At 28.4% G+C, this 23,450-nt stretch overlaps 1 protein-coding gene and 1 long non-coding RNA gene across 3 annotated transcripts; both read right to left on the bottom strand.

Moving 5' to 3' along the window:
* Positions 1–1,834: 1,834 nt before the first annotated feature.
* Positions 1,835–3,579, bottom strand: LOC122510126. Its single transcript, XR_006302418.1, has 6 exons — positions 3,387–3,579; positions 3,192–3,260; positions 2,953–3,099; positions 2,430–2,697; positions 2,139–2,307; positions 1,835–2,060 (listed from the first exon to the last, which is right to left on the bottom strand). It is a non-coding gene; the product is annotated as an uncharacterized LOC122510126 (long non-coding RNA).
* A 1,508-nt stretch (positions 3,580–5,087) lies between these two features.
* Positions 5,088–7,839, bottom strand: LOC122510127. 2 transcript variants are annotated; one of them, XM_043624559.1, is made up of 3 exons: positions 7,769–7,839; positions 7,509–7,664; positions 5,088–7,007 (listed from the first exon to the last, which is right to left on the bottom strand). In XM_043624559.1, exon 3 carries the CDS (start codon positions 6,601–6,603, stop codon positions 5,977–5,979), a length of 627 nt encoding a protein of 208 aa, XP_043480494.1. In that variant the 5' UTR covers positions 6,604–7,007; positions 7,509–7,664; positions 7,769–7,839; the 3' UTR covers positions 5,088–5,976. Both variants share the same exon structure in this region, with proteins under 2 accessions (XP_043480494.1, XP_043480495.1).
* Positions 7,840–23,450: the final 15,611 nt, after the last annotated feature.

Below are 23,450 nucleotides of genomic sequence, written 5' to 3'. Positions count from 1 at the left end.
ATTTTCAGAATATTGCAGAATCGTCATGTGTAATATTGCAGGAATATTTCAATGAAATATTTTCTAAAACTTTCGCGTCAATATTTCATATAGGCGGACATTTTCAATTTGCAGCAATATTTCAAGAACCTTGCACTGAAATATTTCAATCTTTCAGTGAAATATTCAGGAAATATTTAGGAAATATCATGTGCTGTGTGGGAAATTATATATATATATATATGCCATAGGGATAACGGCAATAAATATGTCTTCACCTAGAAAGATAAAATAATAAATTACAGTATAATACAATAAAAAATCTATATAATTGTAGATTAATATATATTATTATAAATGGAGATTTATAATTTAATATATACAGTATAAAAAGCATTTCATTTTTTCCTTTATTGGACAATAAATAAGCGAGAAACTGTAATATTTGCTTAATCGAGAAAATATGCAGGGTAAAATACTAGAATATTAGGAAAAACTCACATCAGATGCGCTTTGTGTCTAGGGGATATAATTAGATGTTTATTATACGTATTTTGGTAAATACGGCACACGATTAAGGGCATATGGCGCATCATATTTTCCGATATTATATTCAACAAGAAGGAGAGAGAGAGGAACCGCGCCTTTTTCTCACATGGCAAAAATATGATTATAATGACGATGATGACTACTATAATTTTATATCAAACTAAAATTAAAGATAATAGATTATTACTTATCCATTAGTTGATTGTGCACACACACACATATATATATAGAGTGTAAATTCTTTTTCTGTAAATCAGCGCCAATGATTTATGATATATGTATTTATGAAGAAAAAAAAATTTTTTTTTTGCAAACTATAATTCACTTTTGCAAAAAAATAAATCGAAAAGCCGCTTTCATAAAAATGATCTATACCCCACTAATCTCTATCTCCTGCTTTAAATGATGAGTTGAGAGGAAAAGATAATTTATTACCAGTGGGGAATCAAAAAAAGGAGGAAAAAAATTTTTTTTATGTGATTCACTTCCTCTCTATATGTGCTATGAGGTTTCTCTCTCTTTCTCTCTCTCTCACGGTCCTTTTAACCCCGTGTGTTTATCGATCACAAGCGACATAAAGCAAGCAATTTTATCTAATTGCGTACATCTGCTCGATTCAAGCGAAAATTGTATACATTGCTTTGGGATATTTTTAAAAAGGGCATTTTTTTAGTTGACAAAAAAGAAATATTGTTGGTGAAAGAAGAACTAAATGTAACAGTAACTCTTTGTAGAATTATTTTTAAAAAAACAGTATAAACAGTAAACATAGTATAAAATTTTTCAATTTTATAATTCAAAGTTCACCCTGGTAAAAATTTCGGACTAATTCCGGATTAAATACGGACCCAGGTAGAAATTTTGACTCGGTTTTATCAAGTCACTGAAAAGTTTTTCTGGTTTCTGGCCAGTGACTATCAAGATAATCTAGCAAGTGACTGTTTAAAAATGTAACGCGATGCTTTTGCAGTGACTGGTCAGATTATCTGTCCAGTAACTGGACAAGTTCTGGACAGATACTGTCTAAAATCTAGGAAACATTTTTAGAAAAAAATAAATTAAGCGTTTGGATACAGTAACAATTTAATTATATTATCAAATTTCACTCAATGTTCATTCCTTTCACTTTAATCGTTAAAGAACAAAGGACAAATAAGTGATTTCTGATAATATAAAAAATCGTTACTATATCCAGACTGTCAATCGTCAATTTTAAAGAATTAAACTTTTATTTATAGCTTTTAAATTAAACAATATTACAAATGTAACAATAGAAAAAATTTTAATACAAGTACTTTCATATTAGTTTTCACTTTACTCTTCTTTGAACTTTTCATGTTTTAACATTTTATTCACTTTGTACCTTATCAAGAGTTAAATCTTCTTGGTTCGCTGTTACAGAAGTTTTATTTTTTTCGCCACACGATGGCCAAACCAATCTTTTGAATTAGAAATTACAACCCCTAAATCTTTGTAAAAATTGGTGGTTTGAAATTCTGATTTCTCTGCAATAGACTTGCTTTTAAAAATCTCTGAAACATAATTTAAATAAATTATTAACAATATACACTTTTACGTTTATACTGTATTTTATTAGAAATTTTTTTTACCTATTAAACACTGACAAAATGTAGTGTTTTTAAATAAATGTTTTCCTTGTACTTGCTTTATCGTCGTAAAGCACATTAATACGTCTCTGTCGATCAAATTTTGCAACATTAAAGTTAAATTTTTTGTCAATGTTTTGTTTTGGACCACATAAAACTGCAACTCTATTTTCTAAAAACAACCAATTAATATCTGTTAATTATTATTTTAAAGAATGTAAATTAATGTAACCATAGTTATCTATTATTATTGTTATTAATATATTTGTTATTTAGAAATTATAAAACACTTACGAAATGATCGCGCAGTTGACCATTTGTTTTTAATTTCTTATCAAAAACTTCAAATTCGTCGAAAGTTTTTAATGGAAAAACTATTTCGTATTTTTCACAAAACCATTATCTTTGTTTTTTAAAACTTTTGAAACCAATTTAACTGATTTATTAGATTTTTCAACAATGCCATCAAAATTCGTTGCAGTTGTTGAAAGTAATTTATTATAGGTCATCTGTCGTAATGGTAGGTTTATTGCCTCTTCTTCATCATCAAAATTCAATTGTCCTGAAAGAATTTGTTAAAAAATGTATAAAATGTTTAGTAATTTTTTCATGTCAAGAATTTTAATATACATTTTAAAAAGACTAATTTTAAAAAAAATATTATAGGGTTTTCTTGAAATTCTCTAGTACTATAGTTACAGCATAATATTCAATTATTAAGAATTCGTTCTATCAAAGTATTATTTCTTAAAATTATTTCAATAAATTCTTTATCATTCATCTGTGATGACTCATATCTTCAGAAAATTGTATTTACCTGGCTTGTTGGTATGACCAACTGTAGTAGATTCTAAATTCGTTGCAGATTTTGAAAGTAATTCGCTGCAGTTTGTTTCCTTATCCTCGTTTTGTAGCAAAAATGGAAAAGTTTTAATTTTTTCTTGTCCATTAAAGTTAATTTGATCTAAAAGAATTCATAATGACATGTATTAAATTTTTATTGATAATAATAATGATAATTAAATATATTTATTATTTTAAAAAACTTTTATTTACTTGATTTTCTCTGAATAACTGATTTGGAAAGTTTACGTGGAGGTGTGTTCTCACCATCAGAACTACTGCCTGTTATACATTAAAAGTAAAATGGTTAAATTTTTGAAAATAAATTTACTTGAATTTAAGATTAAATATTATATACAGAAAATCTTTAAATGTCAATAAAGAACAATAAATTTTATAAAGACTTACTAATTGAAATCGATTCATCCTCATCCGAATCACCAGAAGAAATGTTCACATCAGAAACTTTAGCAAAAGCATTTTCTATTTTGCGGTTATTTATTTTGGTTGGACCTTTATTGTATTTTTTTTATGTACGTTTGGATTGTGCTGTCTTATTAATTGCTGTATCCGATATAAATCCGATTTCATCGCCTTCGACTAACTTTTAAACGCGCTTTGTAGCTTTAGCAAAATCATCTGAAACATAAAAAATTCGAATTCGCCATTTACTAATTAACAGTCACAAAATAGAAAAATATTTTCAACACAAATTTTTTTTATATATTACCTGCATCATTTTTTAAAATAATTTCATACTCCGGCCAATCCGATTCCGCTGCAGCACATTTTTTAACCAAATTACGTCGTTTAGTTGATCTGTTATTCGTATATGGCGGCGGCATAAATTTCGTATAACACTTGTTTTTAGTTTTATCATAACGAACCCAAATTGTGGGTGCCAGATCGTACCACGTTCGTATTTTAGCAGCTGCAGCCTCATCTGTGTCGTCTTCGTCCTTTTCGAATTGAAATATTTGATATTTACGGTTTCTTCTGAATTTATGATAATCCTCCCTAAAAACATTAATAAATTAATATGAAAAAGATTATTATTGTGACGCTTATATTTATAGGTTAGATTTTTTCTGAGTTTGAAAGAATTATTCTTTGGAACTACAATTAATAAATTAATAAGAAAAGAATTATTACCGTGACGCTTATATTTATAGGTTAATTTTTTGCTGAATTTGAAAGAATCATTCTTTGGAAACTACAAAATATTAAACTCAGACTATTGTAATAAACTAAAATAAACACTTACCTCAACGACATTTTCGATAAGCCGACTTTTGACGTGCCTCAAAAGATGGTGAGAAATACAAATAATTTGTCGTTTGTTAATTTCTTTAATCACAAGATCACAAGAGTATCAAAAACCTACAGAATATTCTGGACCTTTTACACACGAGGCACACGAGATGTTAGGATCGTATCACGTGAGCGCGCAAGTCAACTGTACGTCCAATCAGAGCATAGAAATTAGATTACGCGGAATTTTTGAATTAAGTAAAAAATAATCTACAAAACATAAATATTTTAATAATGCTTATAAAACATGGTATGAAATAAAAATTAATTTCAAACATTACAACTATAAATTATATAATTTTTGTATTTTTATTTATTAAAATACAAAACTCTTATTTTTTTGTATTAAAATACCTAAATATTAATTTTAAATTAGTAGAAAAGTGTATTATAAAATGTTTAATATTATGTTATTTTATTATTAACATTTATATTAAAGTTATAACAATAATATAAATTAGTTTGAAAAGCAATATTATTCAAAATTATTTTTCGATTATTTCTAGATTTCTAGTTACTCTGAACTACTATTATAGACGATTTAAGCAACATTTTCTTAAATGCTAACATTGTTTGTGTATATTTAAATTAAAGCTTTTACATTTATAAAGAACGCATAGATTTAAATTTTATAATTCTAAATACAATGTTATTACAAAAGACGCTTGTAAACTATATATTATTCACTTTTTGCAACTAATTTTTTTTTAAATTTCAAACATGAAGAAGCGGAATCATGAAATGTTTCTCATTTTTTTCAGGAGTCGGTTTTAAAGACAATAATACCAATTTGTGATCAATTTCAGCAATAAAACGATTTACATACTCTGAAGACATTTGTCTCTTCATCTTCCACATATTTAAAAAACTAGACTTACACGGATAATTGAAAATGGGCTTTTTGGTTTTCCAAATAACTCCTTGTAATTGAATATTTTTGAGCGGTTCGTTGTTTTTTAAATACATATTCTGAATTAAGCACATTGTTTTATCCTTAAATATTATTGCATTATCAGGACTTTTAGCAGTTATTGTAACACCTTTGTATTTTAGCTTTTGAATTTTCAAAATGTTATTTCGCATTTGTTTAGATTTCAAAATTTGTATTTCAGGAGGTAAAACTGCTTTTGATGTTGAAATAAAATATTTTTCATGTAAACGGCGGCTAAGTTGGGCCAAAGTTCGATTTCCGCTACGAATATATTTTTTTATTTTTCCTAATGTGCTTTCAAATGAAAAAGAAGTTATTTTACTTAAGTTGCACTTTGTATTTATCACATCGTCGGCTAAATGGATAAGGTTGTGTGCATTCATAATTTGTGACGCTGGTCCATAACAGTATTTTAAAATTTTAAAAAAACTTATTAAACAATTTTTTGCATACGAATTATAACGAATGCATAATTCTTTTGAGCTTAAAATTCGGCATGCAGTATGTAATAAAAGAAAGTGTTTATATAATGAACTTTTTAGCACGCGTTTTAAAAGAATCGGACCACTGTACAATAAGAAAAACCGACACTCAGTGGCTTTCCATCGACTAAAGTGAAAAATTGACCTCGGCTTTCTTTGAAATTCTGCAGGAATTTGCTTTCTCATATCTTCGATATATTTCGATAATTGACTCTTTTGAGCATTGCTTAATTTTACAGCATGATTTCCTTGAAACCAATATTCGATTAGTTTTTTAGTAATGCCAATGCCAATCCAGGACAAAAATGGTGACTAAATTCAAAGCTAAGTTTATCAATGGAGTAGTTCCTTTATGATGCTTTTCCTGTTTTCGGGACCTAAAGGATTCATCAGTCCTTTTCTCTTTTTTTATTGAAGGATAAACAACGCGTCCCTTAGTTTCCCCTAGCAGTACAACATTTTTGCCACGTACGGTGCAACGCTCACAAGCATAATAAGCTCCATGGCCTTTTACATCTTTCAAGAAAGAACGAGCCGGAGTATCACAGACGAAGCAATGTACTTGAACTTTAAAATGTTTATTTCCAACAATAACCCCATTCTCCAAAATATTATCAAGATCTATAACAAACTCCTCTAAGTAGTCATCTATGCACATAGGTTTCGTAGTTCCGGAAAAGATAGCTACTGGTAACGGTTTATATATGTCTGGTTCATAATGTATTTTACAAAGAATAGGCCAAAGATGTAAAGAATTTGATTTGAAAAGGGGCAAACCATCTGCATTTATTTGCAGCCAAATAGTATCGCTATTATGTATTTCTTCATTAAGAGAATTTATGATTCCTTTCTCAAGGCCAAAATACACAAATTCTCCGGGTTTACCATCGCTTCCAAGCATTTCCCTTAATTCATATTGTGCAGAAGATGTACCCAACAATGTTTTTGCAGAAGCAGGCAAATCAGGCAGTAGCCGTTTTCTTAAAATTCGCAATAATTGGTCAAGATGGCTTTGGCAGATGTTATTTTCTATTGCCCAGGAACGTATCTCTTTGATTTCTTTTTGTTCATATTCATGATGATCTAAATGATCAACTTCATTGTCAGAAAATAAAAGTTCATTTTCTGAACTGTAACCACTTGATGACGATGTATCACAATCTGATAAATTGTCTGATAAATTGTCTGATGAATCTTCTGTCTCTGAATCTATCTCAGAAGAGGAATCTTTGTTACTTTCAACTTAACAAGGAATGTTGTAACTTGTTTCGCCAATAATTTCCGCCAAAGTGAATTCTTCGTTATCTATAACAGAAATATATCTTAAAGCTAAAACTGTTTTTTCCTAAATGTGAATTTTTCCAAGAAATTTTTATGCGACTTTTATTTAATTTTATTATATATAAAATTCTCCCTAACTTTTTTTAATGATCTACTTTTAGAAAGTTAGGATGTATAACAAAATAAAATTTACAAAGCAAGAATTCTTAAAAATATAATATATGTCGCCTTATAGTAAAAAGTACATGTCGAAAAAAATTTTTAGGTTATGTTTATGATTGTTTTATCTTAATTATAATGAGTCTGTTTAAAGTTTTTTGGAATCAAAAATATTTTTCATTGAATATTTTACTAGCGATTTAAATACCAATCATATTGAATGTTAATCATATTTATGTAATTTTATTCTTGAATAAAAATGTTTGATTTTCACTTTAAAATTAACCATAACCTAAAATCTTTTTAACGGTAAATATATCTTTCCCATATATAATTATATTTAATATGTAGTATATAATTTTTTACCTGGAACAGTATTAGACAGCGTAGATTCATTGTCCGTTTCGTCCTCTAAATTTCCGTTTGGAACAGCATTAATTTTTTCGAAAATTTTTTTTAAAATTCTATGCTTGCGAACGCGAGCCGCTGTCAGCTGATTTTTCAACTTCTTCTGGCTGAACACTTAAAATGGAAAAGTATTTATAGAGAAAATATTTAAAAATAATTACAAAAAATAAGTACAAAACAGTAATTGTTATATTAAATTAATTTAAAATTTCACTTACTTGTACATTTTGATCTAAACCACAGCTATACTCTTAACTTACGTGCTATGAACAGTCGGTCGAAAACAAACAGAGCCGTCTACAGTCTAAAATTTGAAACAGGAACATATTTCCAGAACAAATTTTCTCAACGATAATTCTAACAGACGAGTAATATGTAATTACAATGTACAAAATATTTGACGATTTCTGTCTATTTTTGGTTGTTAAATAAATATTTTAAAAATATTTAGTAAATTCTTCCACAGTTATTTAATAAATTAATTTTTTCGATTTTTGGAAGACGTATATAAAAGGTAAAAGAAAAACACTCTTTTACTTTTTTATAAAATAGACGACGTTTCGGTGGTCAGGTTCGCCACCATCATCAGGTCACTTTAATAGAAAAAATTTTTTTTATAAAAAAATTAATACAACAAAATTTTGAAAATTTAAATTTAAACAAAAAATAAAAAAACAATTTTTACCTAGTTAAAGTCAATAAATAAACATCACGTCAATAAATTAAAAACATAAATAAACGCAATACAACAAAAAAATAAAATATTTAAATTTACAAATCACAAACATATTAAAACGAGTGATTAGTCAAACTGACTGAGCCGGTGACAATTTTCGCGTTATATACAGTCGATGGGGTCAATGACCCGCAATCGAAATATTATGAATTATAACCATTATTTCAATTTATTAAGCAAAGGAAAATAGGAATTACTAAGAAACTGTATATCTTCCTTCTTGTTAATAGTAAAATTATTGCATTTAATATAAATCATCTCAGAAATTAATCGTTTTTTATAAGAAGTTTCATAATCTAAAATTTCTGCATCGTCAAAATTAAAAGAATGATTATATTCAGTTTGATGTTTGTTCACAACGGATTCGAGGTTTTTGTTTTTATGCTCGCTAATTCTTTTTTTCAAAGTACGCTTTGATTCACCAATATATGTTGCAGGGCAACTATTACAATTAAATTTATAAACAATATTATTCCGATCCCACTTTTTTGTCAAGTCCTTTCCTAATTTTATTACAGAGCTTAAGCTTTTTTCCACAATAGGAATAGAAAGTAAATTATATTTTTTTAAAATATTAGATAATTGATAATAAATATCATTGAAAGGAATACAGATTTTAGGTAGTTGTTGATAAATACTAACGACATTGTTAGTTTGTTTTTTATCTATTGTTTTATGAATTAATGTATGTTTTCGTTTTTTAATATTTTTTTGTATAAATTCTAAAGGGTAATCGTTGTTTTGCAAAATTTTAAAGATTCGTTTAATGTTTTCGTTATGAAAGGACTTGTGAGGCAATAAAATTGCTCTATCATATAAATTGTAAACAATGTTTTTCTTTTGTTGAATTGGATGACGTGAAAAATAATTTATCAATCTATTAGAAGAAATGGATTTTTGATACCAATTAGTGATGAGTTGATTGTTATTTTTTATTAATGTCATATCTAGGAAATTAATTTTATTATCCATTTCTAGTTCATGAGTAAATTTTAAATTAATATTAAACGAATTAAAAGTGTCAATGAAAAGTTCGACTTGATCTTTGTGGACGCACAAAAGTGTGTCGTCCACATATCTATAATAAAATAGAGGAACACAATTGAAATTGTTTTTAAGCAAATTCAAACAATCAGTTTCCACGTCATCCATTACAATATCCGCAAAAAATGGAGATATCGGTGACCCCATCGGAGTACCGTAAATTTGTTTATAAATTCTTTCATCAAAAACAAAATAAGTATTATCAAATAAAAATTCAGTACAATTAATAATGTCAACAAAAGGAATTTTACATTTATTATGAATAATATTGTTTCTTCTATCAAGGCTTTGTATAACTAAATCGCATGGAATATTAGTGAAAAGTGAACTAACATCAAGAGAAAGTAAAACAAAATCTTGTGGTACAGTAATATTCTTCAATTTTTCTTTTAACTCAAAGCTATTGTTTACATGAGATTTTGGTAAAGGAATTACAGTTTTTAACTCTTCGTATATGATTTTGGCCAAAAAATGAGTTGGACTATTTATTAGCGAAATAATAGGACGAAGAGGTGCATTATCTTTATGAATTTTTGGCAAACCATAAAATTTTGCCAAAGAGGTATTAGTCATAGTTAACTGATTATTATGATATTTTCGTTTAAGAAATTCATTGTCATTTAAATTTTTTAAAATTTTATAAGTTCTTGATTGTAATTTGGATAAAACTCCTTTCGTTGAAATTTCTTTATAAGTGCGTCGATCGGAAAGTAAGTCATGGGCTTTGGAAATGTAGTCTGATTTTTTCATACAAACTGAAACATTTCCTTTGTCTGAATTAGTAAAAAATATGTCAGGATTTTCTTTCAAGAAACTTTTTGCAGAATTTAACTTAATGGCAAAACTTCTGTCTTCAAATGTGATGTTGTTTTTTTTGGACAGATTTGACATTACACTATTACTAACTTTTTGTCTAATTTGTCAAACGTCAGCTGGCTGAAACATCATCAAAACGACATTTTTTGCTAAGGTGCAGGAGCAATGGACTCATTCCGCAACATCTTCTTCATATAAGTAATCGATCTAATCATATTTCATTTCATAGTAATTCATGTAAAAAAAGCTTTCATAAATTTAATCTTTATTATTCACGCACTTTACTTAGTCATGAGATTAGAGATATTCATTTTCATCTCAATTTCTTGACTAAAAAGTTGCAATTTTTTGAAAACAAAATCTCACAATGTCACATTGACTCAGAAGTATTAAATAATTTTTTCCTGTTTTCTGAGAAAAAATTTTCATCTATTCACTCACTTTGTAACCACAAACTAATTAAAAAATTTAATTCATTACTTAATAAGAAAAACTCTGTTCATAATATTAACTCAAAAAAACAAAATTGGTTAATTAATTTAACTAATACTGTCATTCCTCAAGAAGTTTGTGATGTTATTTCTTTGGGCCAAAATTACAGTTGTACGAAACAGAATTCTAAACATGTTTCGAAACAAGAATCTATCAATATTATAAAAAATTTAGAATGTACTATTTCGAGTTTAGATATTAGTTCTGAAGTCAAAAATGAGATTAGACAAAAAGTTAGTAATAGTGTAATGTCAAATCTGTCCAAAAAAAACAACATCACATTTGAAGACAGAAGTTTTGCCATTAAGTTAAATTCTGCAAAAAGTTTCTTGAAAGAAAATCCTGACATATTTTTTACTAATTCAGACAAAGGAAATGTTTCAGTTTGTATGAAAAAATCAGACTACATTTCCAAAGCCCATGACTTACTTTCCGATCGACGCACTTATAAAGAAATTTCAACGAAAGGAGTTTTATCCAAATTACAATCAAGAACTTATAAAATTTTAAAAAATTTAAATGACAATGAATTTCTTAAACGAAAATATCATAATAATCAGTTAACTATGACTAATACCTCTTTGGCAAAATTTTATGGTTTGCCAAAAATTCATAAAGATAATGCACCTCTTCGTCCTATTATTTCGCTAATAAATAGTCCAACTCATTTTTTGGCCAAAATCATATACGAAGAGTTAAAAACTGTAATTCCTTTACCAAAATCTCATGTAAACAATAGCTTTGAGTTAAAAGAAAAATTGAAGAATATTACTGTACCACAAGATTTTGTTTTACTTTCTCTTGATGTTAGTTCACTTTTCACTAATATTCCATGCGATTTAGTTATACAAAGCCTTGATAGAAGAAACAATATTATTCATAATAAATGTAAAATTCCTTTTGTTGACATTATTAATTGTACTGAATTTTTATTTGATAATACTTATTTTGTTTTTGATGAAAGAATTTATAAACAAATTTACGGTACTCCGATGGGGTCACCGATATCTCCATTTTTTGCGGATATTGTAATGGATGACGTGGAAACTGATTGTTTGAATTTGCTTAAAAACAATTTCAATTGTGTTCCTCTATTTTATTATAGATATGTGGACGACACACTTTTGTGCGTCCACAAAGATCAAGTCGAACTTTTCATTGACACTTTTAATTCGTTTAATATTAATTTAAAATTTACTCATGAACTAGAAATGGATAATAAAATTAATTTCCTAGATATGACATTAATAAAAAATAACAATCAACTCATCACTAATTGGTATCAAAAATCCATTTCTTCTAATAGATTGATAAATTATTTTTCACGTCATCCAATTCAACAAAAGAAAAACATTGTTTACAATTTATATGATAGAGCAATTTTATTGTCTCACAAGTCCTTTCATAATGAAAACATTAAACGAATCTTTAAAATTTTGCAAAACAACGATTACCCTTTAGAATTTATACAAAAAAATATTAAAAAACGAAAACATACATTAATTCATAAAACAATAGATAAAAAACAAACTAACAATGTCGTTAGTATTTATCAACAACTACCTAAAATCTGTATTCCTTTCAATGATATTTATTATCAATTATCTAATATTTTAAAAAAATATAATTTACTTTCTATTCCTATTGTGGAAAAAAGCTTAAGCTCTGTAATAAAATTAGGAAAGGACTTGACAAAAAAGTGGGATCGGAATAATATTGTTTATAAATTTAATTGTAATAGTTGCCCTGCAACATATATTGGTGAATCAAAGCGTACTTTGAAAAAAAGAATTAGCGAGCATAAAAACAAAACCTCGAATCCGTTGTGAACAAACATCAAACTGAATATAATCATTCTTTTAATTTTGACGATGCAGAAATTTTAGATTATGAAACTTCTTATAAAAAACGATTAATTTCTGAGATGATTTATATTAAATGCAATAATTTTACTATTAACAAGAAGGAAGATATACAGTTTCTTAGTAATTCCTATTTTCCTTTGCTTAATAAATTGAAATAATGGTTATAATTCATAATATTTCGATTGCGGGTCATTGACCCCATCGACTGTATATAACGCGAAAATTGTCACCGGCTCAGTCAGTTTGACTAATCACTCGTTTTAATATGTTTGTGATTTGTAAATTTAAATATTTTATTTTTTTGTTGTATTGCGTTTATTTATGTTTTTAATTTATTGACGTGATGTTTATTTATTGACTTTAACTAGGTAAAAATTGTTTTTTTATTTTTTGTTTAAATTTAAATTTTCAAAATTTTGTTGTATTAATTTTTTTATAAAAAAAATTTTTTCTATTAAAGTGACCTGATGATGGTGGCGAACCTGACCACCGAAACGTCGTCTATTTTATAAAAAAGTAAAAGAGTGTTTTTCTTTTACCTTTTATATACGTCTTCCAAAAATCGAAAAAATTAATTTATTAAATATTTTAAAAGTTATTTTTAAGTGATTTTTAGTTATTTTCTTTAAATTCAGGAGAGGCGAAATTGATATATCTCAAATATGACAAAAATTTTCTGTTTAAAAACTCTGAAGACTTTAAAAGAATTCTCTTAATAGAATTCGTCAAGTTTTTTAATCAGTAGTGGACCAGTTTTTCTGAGTGGAACCTTAAATAATTTTTTAAATCAGTGACTGGTCAGTATCTGGAAAGAAATTCTTATTACGATTATGATCAGATTTTCTGGTTAGTGACTTGACAGAATTACTGATTAGAAAGGGAAATTTTTTCGGTTCAGTGAAACTTGCCAGTCACTTATCCAGGACTGGCCAGATTATCTTGTCAAGTAAAACTTGCCCTCAACTTCACAGCTACTTGGAAGAATCAAGTATTACTTGGCAAATTTCTACCTGGGGACAGATTAGTACGGATTAGTCCGAAAATTGTACGAAAAAGGTCCGAAAATGATCCGCGATAGTCTGATATCAATCCGAAAGAAAACCTGAATCCGAAAACACTCCGGAGTAATCCTGAATGTCTACGAATTCAGTCCGTAATTATTCCGCAACAATCCGAATTTATTACCTGTGAAGAATTCTTCTAAAATAAGTACGGAATTATCCGATATCAATATGTAAAGAATACGGAATCAGTCCGCAACAATCCGAGTTTAATCTAGTTAAAAAAACTTAATCCGAAAAATGTCCGAAGCAATCCGAACTCTGTAAGCAAGAAATCCGGTATTAGTCCCAGGGTGGCCACTTTTTTCATAAAAAAAAATTCACGGTCATTTCCCGGTCATAAAAAATAACTCTAAAAATAAATTATTCCATGAAAGATTGAAAGAATTTTCTGATTTTTAGACAAAACTTTGACTTTTTTCCAAACCCTAAAAATATTTTAGTTCACTCTAAAAATAATTGAAACTCTAAAATATGTTTATAATACATTTTTTTGAATATCTTTAATACTAAAAATAATTTTGAACTTAAATAGATTTTTTGAAACCAATATTTAATTATTATCCATTATTTTTCCATGTAGGTATTCAAATTTCAAATCCTTTACATTTGAATAATTTTTAAGAATTGCTACTGTAACTTATTAAAAATTATTTTCAAAATTTCAATTCAATTATTTTCTAGAAATTTTAACTAAAATATTTCTAAAATCCACTTGTTTACAAGACAATTTCATGAAATTTTGAATAATTTGAAATTTTTTCAATAAAATATTACATATTTAAAAACATAACTAATTTGAAAAAATGTGAATAAAAATATTTCAAAAAACTAACTTATTCAGAATTTTTAATTAAAATCTTTTAAAATTCAACTTTTCTAAAACTTCAATTTGAAACTTTTTAAAATTCAATCTATAATAATATTAATTTAACATTCTAAAATATAGAAAAATTATGCTTATCAATGATTGAAAAAAAATTGATATTAATGCAAAATACGGTTTATTAAAAATTTATTTTCTAAGAAAAGAAATTTTATTTATTTTTATTAACTTTATTTATTATTTAAAAATTAATTTTTATAAATTTCGTATCACTTTTGTTCTATTTAGTTCAAATTTTTAATAATTCAAATTTGTTTTGTTATAATATTATTGCAAAAAATATTTTTAAATTGATTTACTTTTCACTATTTATAGGATGTGGAATTTTTTCTCTTTAAAATTTTTATAGTACTTTTCATAAAATTCCCTGACAAAATAAATAGATTTTATAGAAGATTATTCAATCTTTTTTAATGAAATATAATTAATAAGTCCTAAAATAAATATTTCTTTTTTTTCTCACAAAATAATGTGTGTTTTTAAAAAAAAATTTCCAAAATCCCGGTCAAGATCAAAATTTCATGTCATTTCCCGGTTTTTCCCGGTCCGAAAAAATTCCCTGTCATTTCCCGGTTTCCCGGTCCAGCGGCTACCCTGAGTCCGCAACAATTTGAAACTAAGTGTGGCCAAATCCTATTCCGAAAGAAGTACGAAAAAATCCGAAATCTGTATGCTAAGAATCCAAAAATTGTCTGCAACAATCCGGATTTAATCCAACTAAAAGGTATAATCTGAAACAAATACGAAATAATCCGAAATCAATATGTAAAGAATATACGAAATCAGTCCGCAATAATCCGAATTTAATCCATAGTTAAAAGATTTAATCCGAAACAAGTATGGAACAATCCGAAATCTGTATGCAAAGAATTCGGTAATAGTCAGCGTCAATCCGAATAATATAATCCGATCAAAACACCCCAGTCTGAAAATAAGTCTTATTATTATAAGAATTTGTAAATATGTACAATCCACAGACAGTTAAAAACAATCCATATTCAATCCAATTCAAAGACTTAATCCGGAATGATTTTGTTATAATATTGAATTAATATATTAAAAACAATTTGTATTAAATGCTCACAAACCGTATAGAGTTCGGATTTTTCCGGATTAATTTCGGGTGACAAAAACCTGACCATAAACCGCATTGTTTCGGAAAAATTTCGGATTAGTCCGAAATCTGTCCGGTTTTTTAACCAGGGTAATTTAAAAAATTGATTCAATTTATTAGAATTGAAAAATTGTAAATCGGACATTATTATTAGTATATTTTTTATTATTCCTTTTATTTTTTACAAATATAGTAGTAGTTCAATATATTTTTACAATTTATGTAATGCTCATTTAAATATAATGGAATTTTAATTTCATAAATTCGCCATATGGCTGCACTTAAGTCTAACGCACAATAGATACGCGAAAGTCATTCGCGAACGAGACGCATAAGATAGACAAGGACACAAATATATATCTGTCCTTTTCTAACTCATGCTTTGCGTTCGCGAACCTATTGTGCTTAGGCCTTTAGTCCCGCATAACCTCTAAATTAACAGTTGTCATGAAAAAGTCGAAGTGCTGAATTTTAAAAATTTAATCAGTTTTGATAGTTTTTCAATCTAACGTAATTTAGGGAGACATACTATCATCCCAAAGATTTCATTTGCTACGCTATAGTTAATAATATCATTGAAAAAAATATATTTATGGTACTGCCATAAATATATCCAATTCTCACATATTATATTGGTGGATATGGAACTGCCATACAGTATTGCTGTTTCAGCAATTCGCAGTGTAGGACAGCCATATGTATGTGAGAGACAGTAATATGTATGCAGTGAATAACACCAATACTGTATTTCAAGAACAGCAATACAGTATTGCTGTGTCAGTTAAACGTCCTAACCATACTTGTATATCAACATTGACTTTATCATTTTTTTCAGTGTACATATCCTACAAATCAAAAAGATTTTATAAAAACTCAAAAAGACAAAATATCAATGCTGAGAATTTAATTCGAAGGCAAATTAGTAATACCTAACCTAAAAATCAAAATGATTTATTAAAACTGAAAGAGACAAAATATTAAGGCAATAATTTTAACTTAAAAGCGAATTTATGATACCGTAAACTGGGGCTATTAGGAACAAAATTCTGTTTTCGGGTGGAGTTGATGCTATCGGCGCCGTTTATCGATAAATTGTGTTACTTGCTTTTGAAAAATTGTTGCTGCGGTAACTGGCAATACTTTTCAATGCAATAATTGTGATTATTAATTATTTTGTAAACAGTAGTAGCTTGTAAGTGACTTAATGTGATTTATTGAAGTTTCAAATGTGGAAAACATTTGATTGCCGAAGTAAATTGTTTCATTTTTAACTTTTCAAAGTGATTGTTTTTTATTAAAGGGATTTCTTATGGGAAACTTTATTGAGTTCACTAGGTAATAAATATGTCAATTTTGTATTTACAGTAAGATTTATGAGACAAAAACCAAAATTCACAAACGGCGGGGATATAAGGAACACAATTCTTTCTTTCGAATTGTTAAAGTGTGTTGCCAAAACGTAAGTTTTTCGTAATTTCTTTTGTTTTTTATCACCTAATTTGGTTTTTAGTGTTCATAGATGGTTCGAAATTGTAAAAGAGTGTTTTGACGAGACCGTCAAGTTGCAAAAAGGACCAGTGATTCCATTATCGACCTCAACTGTTGATACCAGCAACGTTTAAAACACACATTCGCTCTTTGGTTTTGTTTTTACATTTGTTTTAAATTGTGTGTGTACTTTCGAGCAATAAAAAATAACTTCTTTAACTTTAAATACGTTTTCCAATGGTTTTTACCGCCTTGATCCTAATAGTCCCATTTTGTGATTGCGAAAAATTGCGTCTTTTTCGACTTTTTTGTATAAAATTCCAGCTTTGATCAAGACAATTATTTAATCCTTCAATGTGCTCGCCAAGATCAAGAAAAGAAACAAACAATTAAGGCAATATTTCAAAACACAAAATAGTTACAAGCCTTTAAAGATAAAATCTGTTCCTAATAGCCCCACAGTTTACGGTACCAAACATCAAAATCAAAAAGATTTATAAAAACTGAAAAAGACAAAATTCTAATTAAGATTCGAATTAATAAAACCTTACCTAAAAGTCAAAAAGATTTATAAAAATTGAAAAAAAAAATATCAGCCCAAAAAATTTTAATTCCAACGCCAGTTAAGGGGAGGGACCGGTGAAATTTCAACTCATCTAAATTTTTGTTATTTATGGGTTGTTAATGTTTCTTCTAACAAATTTTGGTATTTCAAATTATAATATGCTTCAAAAAATTTAAAAAAATGTAATTAGTTAAAAAAATTTAAATACAATATCAAAACACAGGTTTACAAATTAAAAACTTTTTTTTGCCAATCGAACGAAACATTTTTTTTCGAATAGTAGGTATTTTTTGAGTAAGAAAATCATAGTTTTAATTTTTTTCCCTCGTGCAGTTTTTCTGTAGCTTCAAATTTTGCATTTTCGAGGTGCGACGCCACTTAAACTTAGCTGTAGAAAAATTAGCTTGTCAAAATATAATAAATGAGGTATCATTGGAAAGGTCATTAAATCACCTTTCGATCCATAGGTCACAGAATAAAATTCAACAAAAATTGAGAGAGTTACAGTTGATTAAAGATGAAATTTCATGACAATTTTGATGACTTTTAGACATTTGAGTAACTTCTACTATTTTTTTCTACATCAAACAGGAGAGAATGTTTAGGTTTTAATTTTTTTATTGATAGACTATATCATTACACAAATTTTGAGCCCTTGTGGACCTCGATTGGATTAAAAATGACAATTCTACACTAAATTTAGTGAACGAAACTACATTCTTCATTTTTATAGTATCCCTTAAACATTTGCAGCAAAAATTCAAGTTAAGCGCTAAAGTTACTAAAATCATTAATCAAGAGTTTCTGAAGTCGTAGATTTCGAATGCAATATTAGTTTTCCAAATTTCAAAATGGCGGATCCAATATGGCGGACAAGTTTTAAAAAATCGATAATATTCGTCTTAAATTCGTTAATCGGGGGTTTTCGGGGTCGCTGATTACGAAAACGATGTCAGATTTCGAAAATTAAAAATTATGGATTCATAATGGTGAACGAGTTTTTTAAAATTCATTGAATTGAATTTTTGAAATCTGATATCGGATTCGTAATCAGCGACCCCGAAAACCCCCGAGTAACGAATTTAAGATAAATATTATCGATTTTTAAAAACTTGTCCGCCATATTGAATTAGTGATTTTAGTAACTTTAGCGCTGAACTAAATTTTATTACTTGAATTTTTGCTGCAAATGTTTAAGGGATATTAAAAATGAAGAATGTAGTTTCGTTCACTAAATTTAGTGTAGAATTGTCATTTTTAATCCAATCGAGGTCCACAAGGGCTCAAAATTTGTGTAATGATATAGTCTATCAATAAAAAAAATAAAACCTAAACATTCTCTCCTGTTTGATGTAGAAAAAAATAGTAGAAGTTACTCAAATGTCTAAAATCATCAAAATTGGCATGAAATTTCATCTTTAATCGACTGTAACTCTCTCAATTTTTGTTAAATTTTATCCTGTGACCTATAGATCGAAAGGTGATTTAATAACCTTTCCAATGATACCTCATTTATTATATTTTGACAAGCTAATTTTCCTACAGGTAAGTTTAAGTGGCGTCGCACCTCGAAAATGCAAAATTGGAAGCTACAGAAAAACTGCACGAGGGAAAAAAATTAAAACTATGATTTTCTTACTCAAAAAATACCTACTATTCGAAAAAAAATGTTTTGTTCGATTGACAATTTCACTGTAAACCAGTGAAATTGTTTAAAAATAAAAATTTGAACTACTCTCGTAATTATTATTATTATTATTAATATATATATATATATATATATATATATATATATATATTATCATCATTATTATTACAATCGTATGAATGTTCAAAATTTTTGACTTTATCCAAAAATTTTAATTTTTTTCAAAAAATTTCATTTTCTGCAAAAAAAAAAATTGTAAATCAGTTGAAAATTACTTTTATTAATTTTTTATAGTGTGATATGATTTCAGGTACTGAAAAATTATAAAAAAAATTTGATACCCCTAAAAATGGTCATTTTTGATTGGCTCAAATCTTACTAGTAGTTCATAAAAAATTCAACTCCTACCACATTTTTTATTATTTTTCGTTGCCGAATTTTTTGTAGGATTTTCTTACGATTCTGAATAATCAATTGTAATTGAAAAAGGTAAAATATCAAAGCAATCATTTTAACTAAAAAGCGAATTTATAATACCAAACGTTAAAATCAAAAAGATTTATAAAAACAAAAAAAAACAAATTATCAACTTAATGATTCTAATTAAGACGCGAATTAATAAAACTTAACCTAAAAATCAAAAAGATTTATAAAAATTAAAAAAGACAAAATATCAGCACAAAATTTTTTAATTCTTTCGCGACTTAATAATGTACATAACCTAAAAATCAAAGATTTATTAAAATTGAAAAAAACGTTTATTATATCCCATAACGTTTTTAATTATGACGCAAATTAATAATACCTAATCTAAAAATCAAAAAGATTTATAAAAATTGAAAAGGCAAAAATCAGCCCAATGATTAAAATTTTTTTTCTTTTCGTCTTTGCAATTATAAAAATACAATAATTTATTTTCTCTGTTGAGGAATGATTATTATTATCATTGTTTTATTATCACTGAAAATACGAATTATAAAGTTAGGAGGGAACTATATATATATTATTCATTAAAGGTGACAAGTAAAGTAAATAAAAGCCATTTCCTATAATATAAATGAGGGAAACGTAATACGTGGAAAGTAGAATTTTTCCCTCCTATATATATATATATATATATATATATATGTAACATAATCTTTCTTTTCATCTATTTCTTTTGTGTCTTATTGTTTAACGAGAGCCGTAACTCTTGACACACGACTTTGAAATTCAGCCCACTCTCAAAGAACAATAGAGAGACACACACCATGCGTACAAGTCTATTTATAATTTGAATCGGTTTCAATCGTTCCCCCCCTCTCTCTGTCTATTCTTCCACCCCCCAAAAACTAATCAGGATCTCTCTTTTACTCTCGTTGGACGATAATGGCACGGTCACGTGTTTTGTTTCCCTGAATCCCTCGAAATATGGTCACGTGTCGCATGGTGTGTGTGACACCTTTATACATCTCCTAGTCAGTTACGCGTGTGGTCCAGGATTAAGGAGTGGGAAAAACTCTCATCAAAGTCGATCGATAACGTGTATTTTCAAATTTTCTGATTGATCAAACTCATGTAAGTAAATATGTAATAAATTCAATTCAGTGATGGATGATTCAGTGAAGTTGCGGATATTTCTTTTCTCATGTGTCTGAAATTGTGGAGTCAATTTCATTTTTATTCGATCGTGAAATTTTTATTGTTGAGTGTAAAATTATTATTAGTATTACTATTGTCATTATTAGTATTCTTTTATTTTTTTTTTTTTTGCTTAGGGAATTTTGGGAAATCTGCCTACAGATACCTTGGATTCCGCACTCCAAGGTTATGTGGGGTTGGTGTGATAAAACAAAAGGAAATATAAAAAAGAAGAAAAAGAAAAATAAATATATAAAATAGTAAATTTAATAAACTGGCGACCTACTGCCAGCCCGACCCACCAAAACCCGCAACCCTTCTTCTGGAGCCCCTTACCCTCCCTCGGAACTGTCGTAAGACTTTAGCCTTCGAGGGTGGCGCTCCAACTCTGTCGCCAATACGACCTTCTGCCCCTCTCCGCGGTTATCCTGCGTCTTTAGTTAAAAATTTAAAACTATTTAAATAAATAAAATAAATAATTAAAAATTATTCGCTCCTTTTCATATTCCTTATTTACTTTTAGTCCTTGCGAGAGTCTTCTTCGCCTCCTCAAGGGCCGTCCTGAAGACTCCGCATCCTCCACTTCCTGCAATATAGGTGGTTGACACCTTATTGCCAATATTTTCCTTGCACAAAAAGCAACTTGAGTTGTTCTTACAGTTGGAGAACCTGTGGCCGGCCTCACCGCACTTAAAGCACGCAGCCAATCTGTCCTCCTTCTGGCATTTGGACTTAATATGGCCGTATCCCAGGCATCGATGACACCGGACGACCATTACTCTTCTTTTGATTGGGCAACACATAAAACCAATTTTTACGTGTCCCAATTTCTCCAGCCTGTTCGCCTCTTCCAGGTTGGTGACTACAACCGCGAGCTTCATCCCTCGGCGGTTGGGTCCTAAGACCGTCACTCTCCTGTTTACTGGCTTACCCATTGCTTCAGACAACACTTGTTGCACCTCAGCTTCTTGGGTAAGGCAATCCAAATCACGGATCTCGAGTGTAACTCTTCGATCCAATGACTGCACCTTACCCATGCTTCCAACCGCCTTGGTGACAATTATTATATAATTATATAATTATTAAAATAATTATTAATATAATTATTATATAATTATTATTATATTATTATAAACAATTTTTCACTGTAGCACGTTATCGAAATGGAAATTCGTCTTTTTAAAATATTTATTTTCTCCTTATTGACGTGGATGTGAACGTTGACGTGCTGACGTCACCCATTTAAGTCGGTTCTACAACCCGTGCAGAAATTAAAATGTGGGCCTCATAGGGTACTGGACAGGTTTTCCCGATCTCTGGTGTGGCTCTGGGTAGAGAAACTGACTAGTGCCCGACTAATGTGTGACGCTGTTCCCGACCAATGCCCTACTTAGGGAAAAACTGGTCAGGGCCTCGTCAGTTTTTCTTAAAATTGCACTGAGAAAAGTGGAGTAATGGACTAAACATCTGGAGGGACAAATCGTTCATATTTGAGAGTTAGCTATTGGATAACAATCTAAATGTTCAAATACACCATTGACAGATATTCGTGCCATTTCTCTTGGAGGGAAAAAAGAGTTTATAACAGAGGGACAAATTAACCATCTTGAGAAATCCCTTTCTTATCCGGCGCGAAATAAATAAATATGGCAACCTAACCCCTAAATTAAATACATAAAATGTCAGAAAAATAATTTTAGGCGCATCAGATCGTACACATTTTCTGCGCTACTTTTAACCCTCAGATGTAATGGGAGAGAATATAGAAGTAGATTTCCATTATCAATTCAAAATTTATTTTAGAAGGACTATTTAACTCTCTTCATAACCAAAGGAAACATACACTTTTTGAACCTCTGAATTTGACTCACCAGTTTTCTCAGTGTGCCCTATTTTGTGAGGTTAATTTTATTCAAAAGAAATTACAATAAAATTACTGTAATTAAAAATATTATTATATTAGAAACATAATGAACATATTCATTACCCAGATAGCCAAGCGTACTAATCATTGTTTTTTAGTACAGCGTATTGGTATCGTACTCATATTGCACTAGCACGAAATAATAAGGTATGTACATACCAGTACGATACTAGTATAATAACGGTATGTCATACGGATAGAATTATGAGATTGCCAAAGTACTCCGTACAAGTATAACACTAAGTACAATACCAGTACGCCAAACTAATTGAGATTTTAGGTTATCAATTTACAATGCTTTTCCGCCATTATCTGTACGATATACCAGTACAGTACCTGGTACAGTGCGAAGGTACATGGCTGGTACAGTACTAGTACGCTGGTTATCTGGGTATATATACAACATATTTATACATAACATAATGAGGTATTATAGTCATTTTGACTAATTTAAAAGTGAAAATGATAAAAATAATATAATTTCAAGAATAGAAATGCTTAAAAATTTTTGTTAAATATAATTTTTGGTTTTATGATTAATTCATTTTTCTTTTGGAGATTGTCTCGCTCCTTTCTGCCTCCTTAATTTTATAATATTAATAAAGGTTATAATTTTTGTTTTCAAAGTATAAGTAATAATT

The sequence above is a fragment of the Leptopilina heterotoma genome, unplaced genomic scaffold, assembly GCF_015476425.1.
Source record: "Leptopilina heterotoma isolate Lh14 unplaced genomic scaffold, ASM1547642v1 Lhet_67, whole genome shotgun sequence".
NCBI lineage: Eukaryota > Metazoa > Arthropoda > Insecta > Hymenoptera > Figitidae > Leptopilina > Leptopilina heterotoma.
Note: the sequence above shows the minus strand (reverse complement) of the source record. Positions and strands in the feature narration are given on the sequence as shown.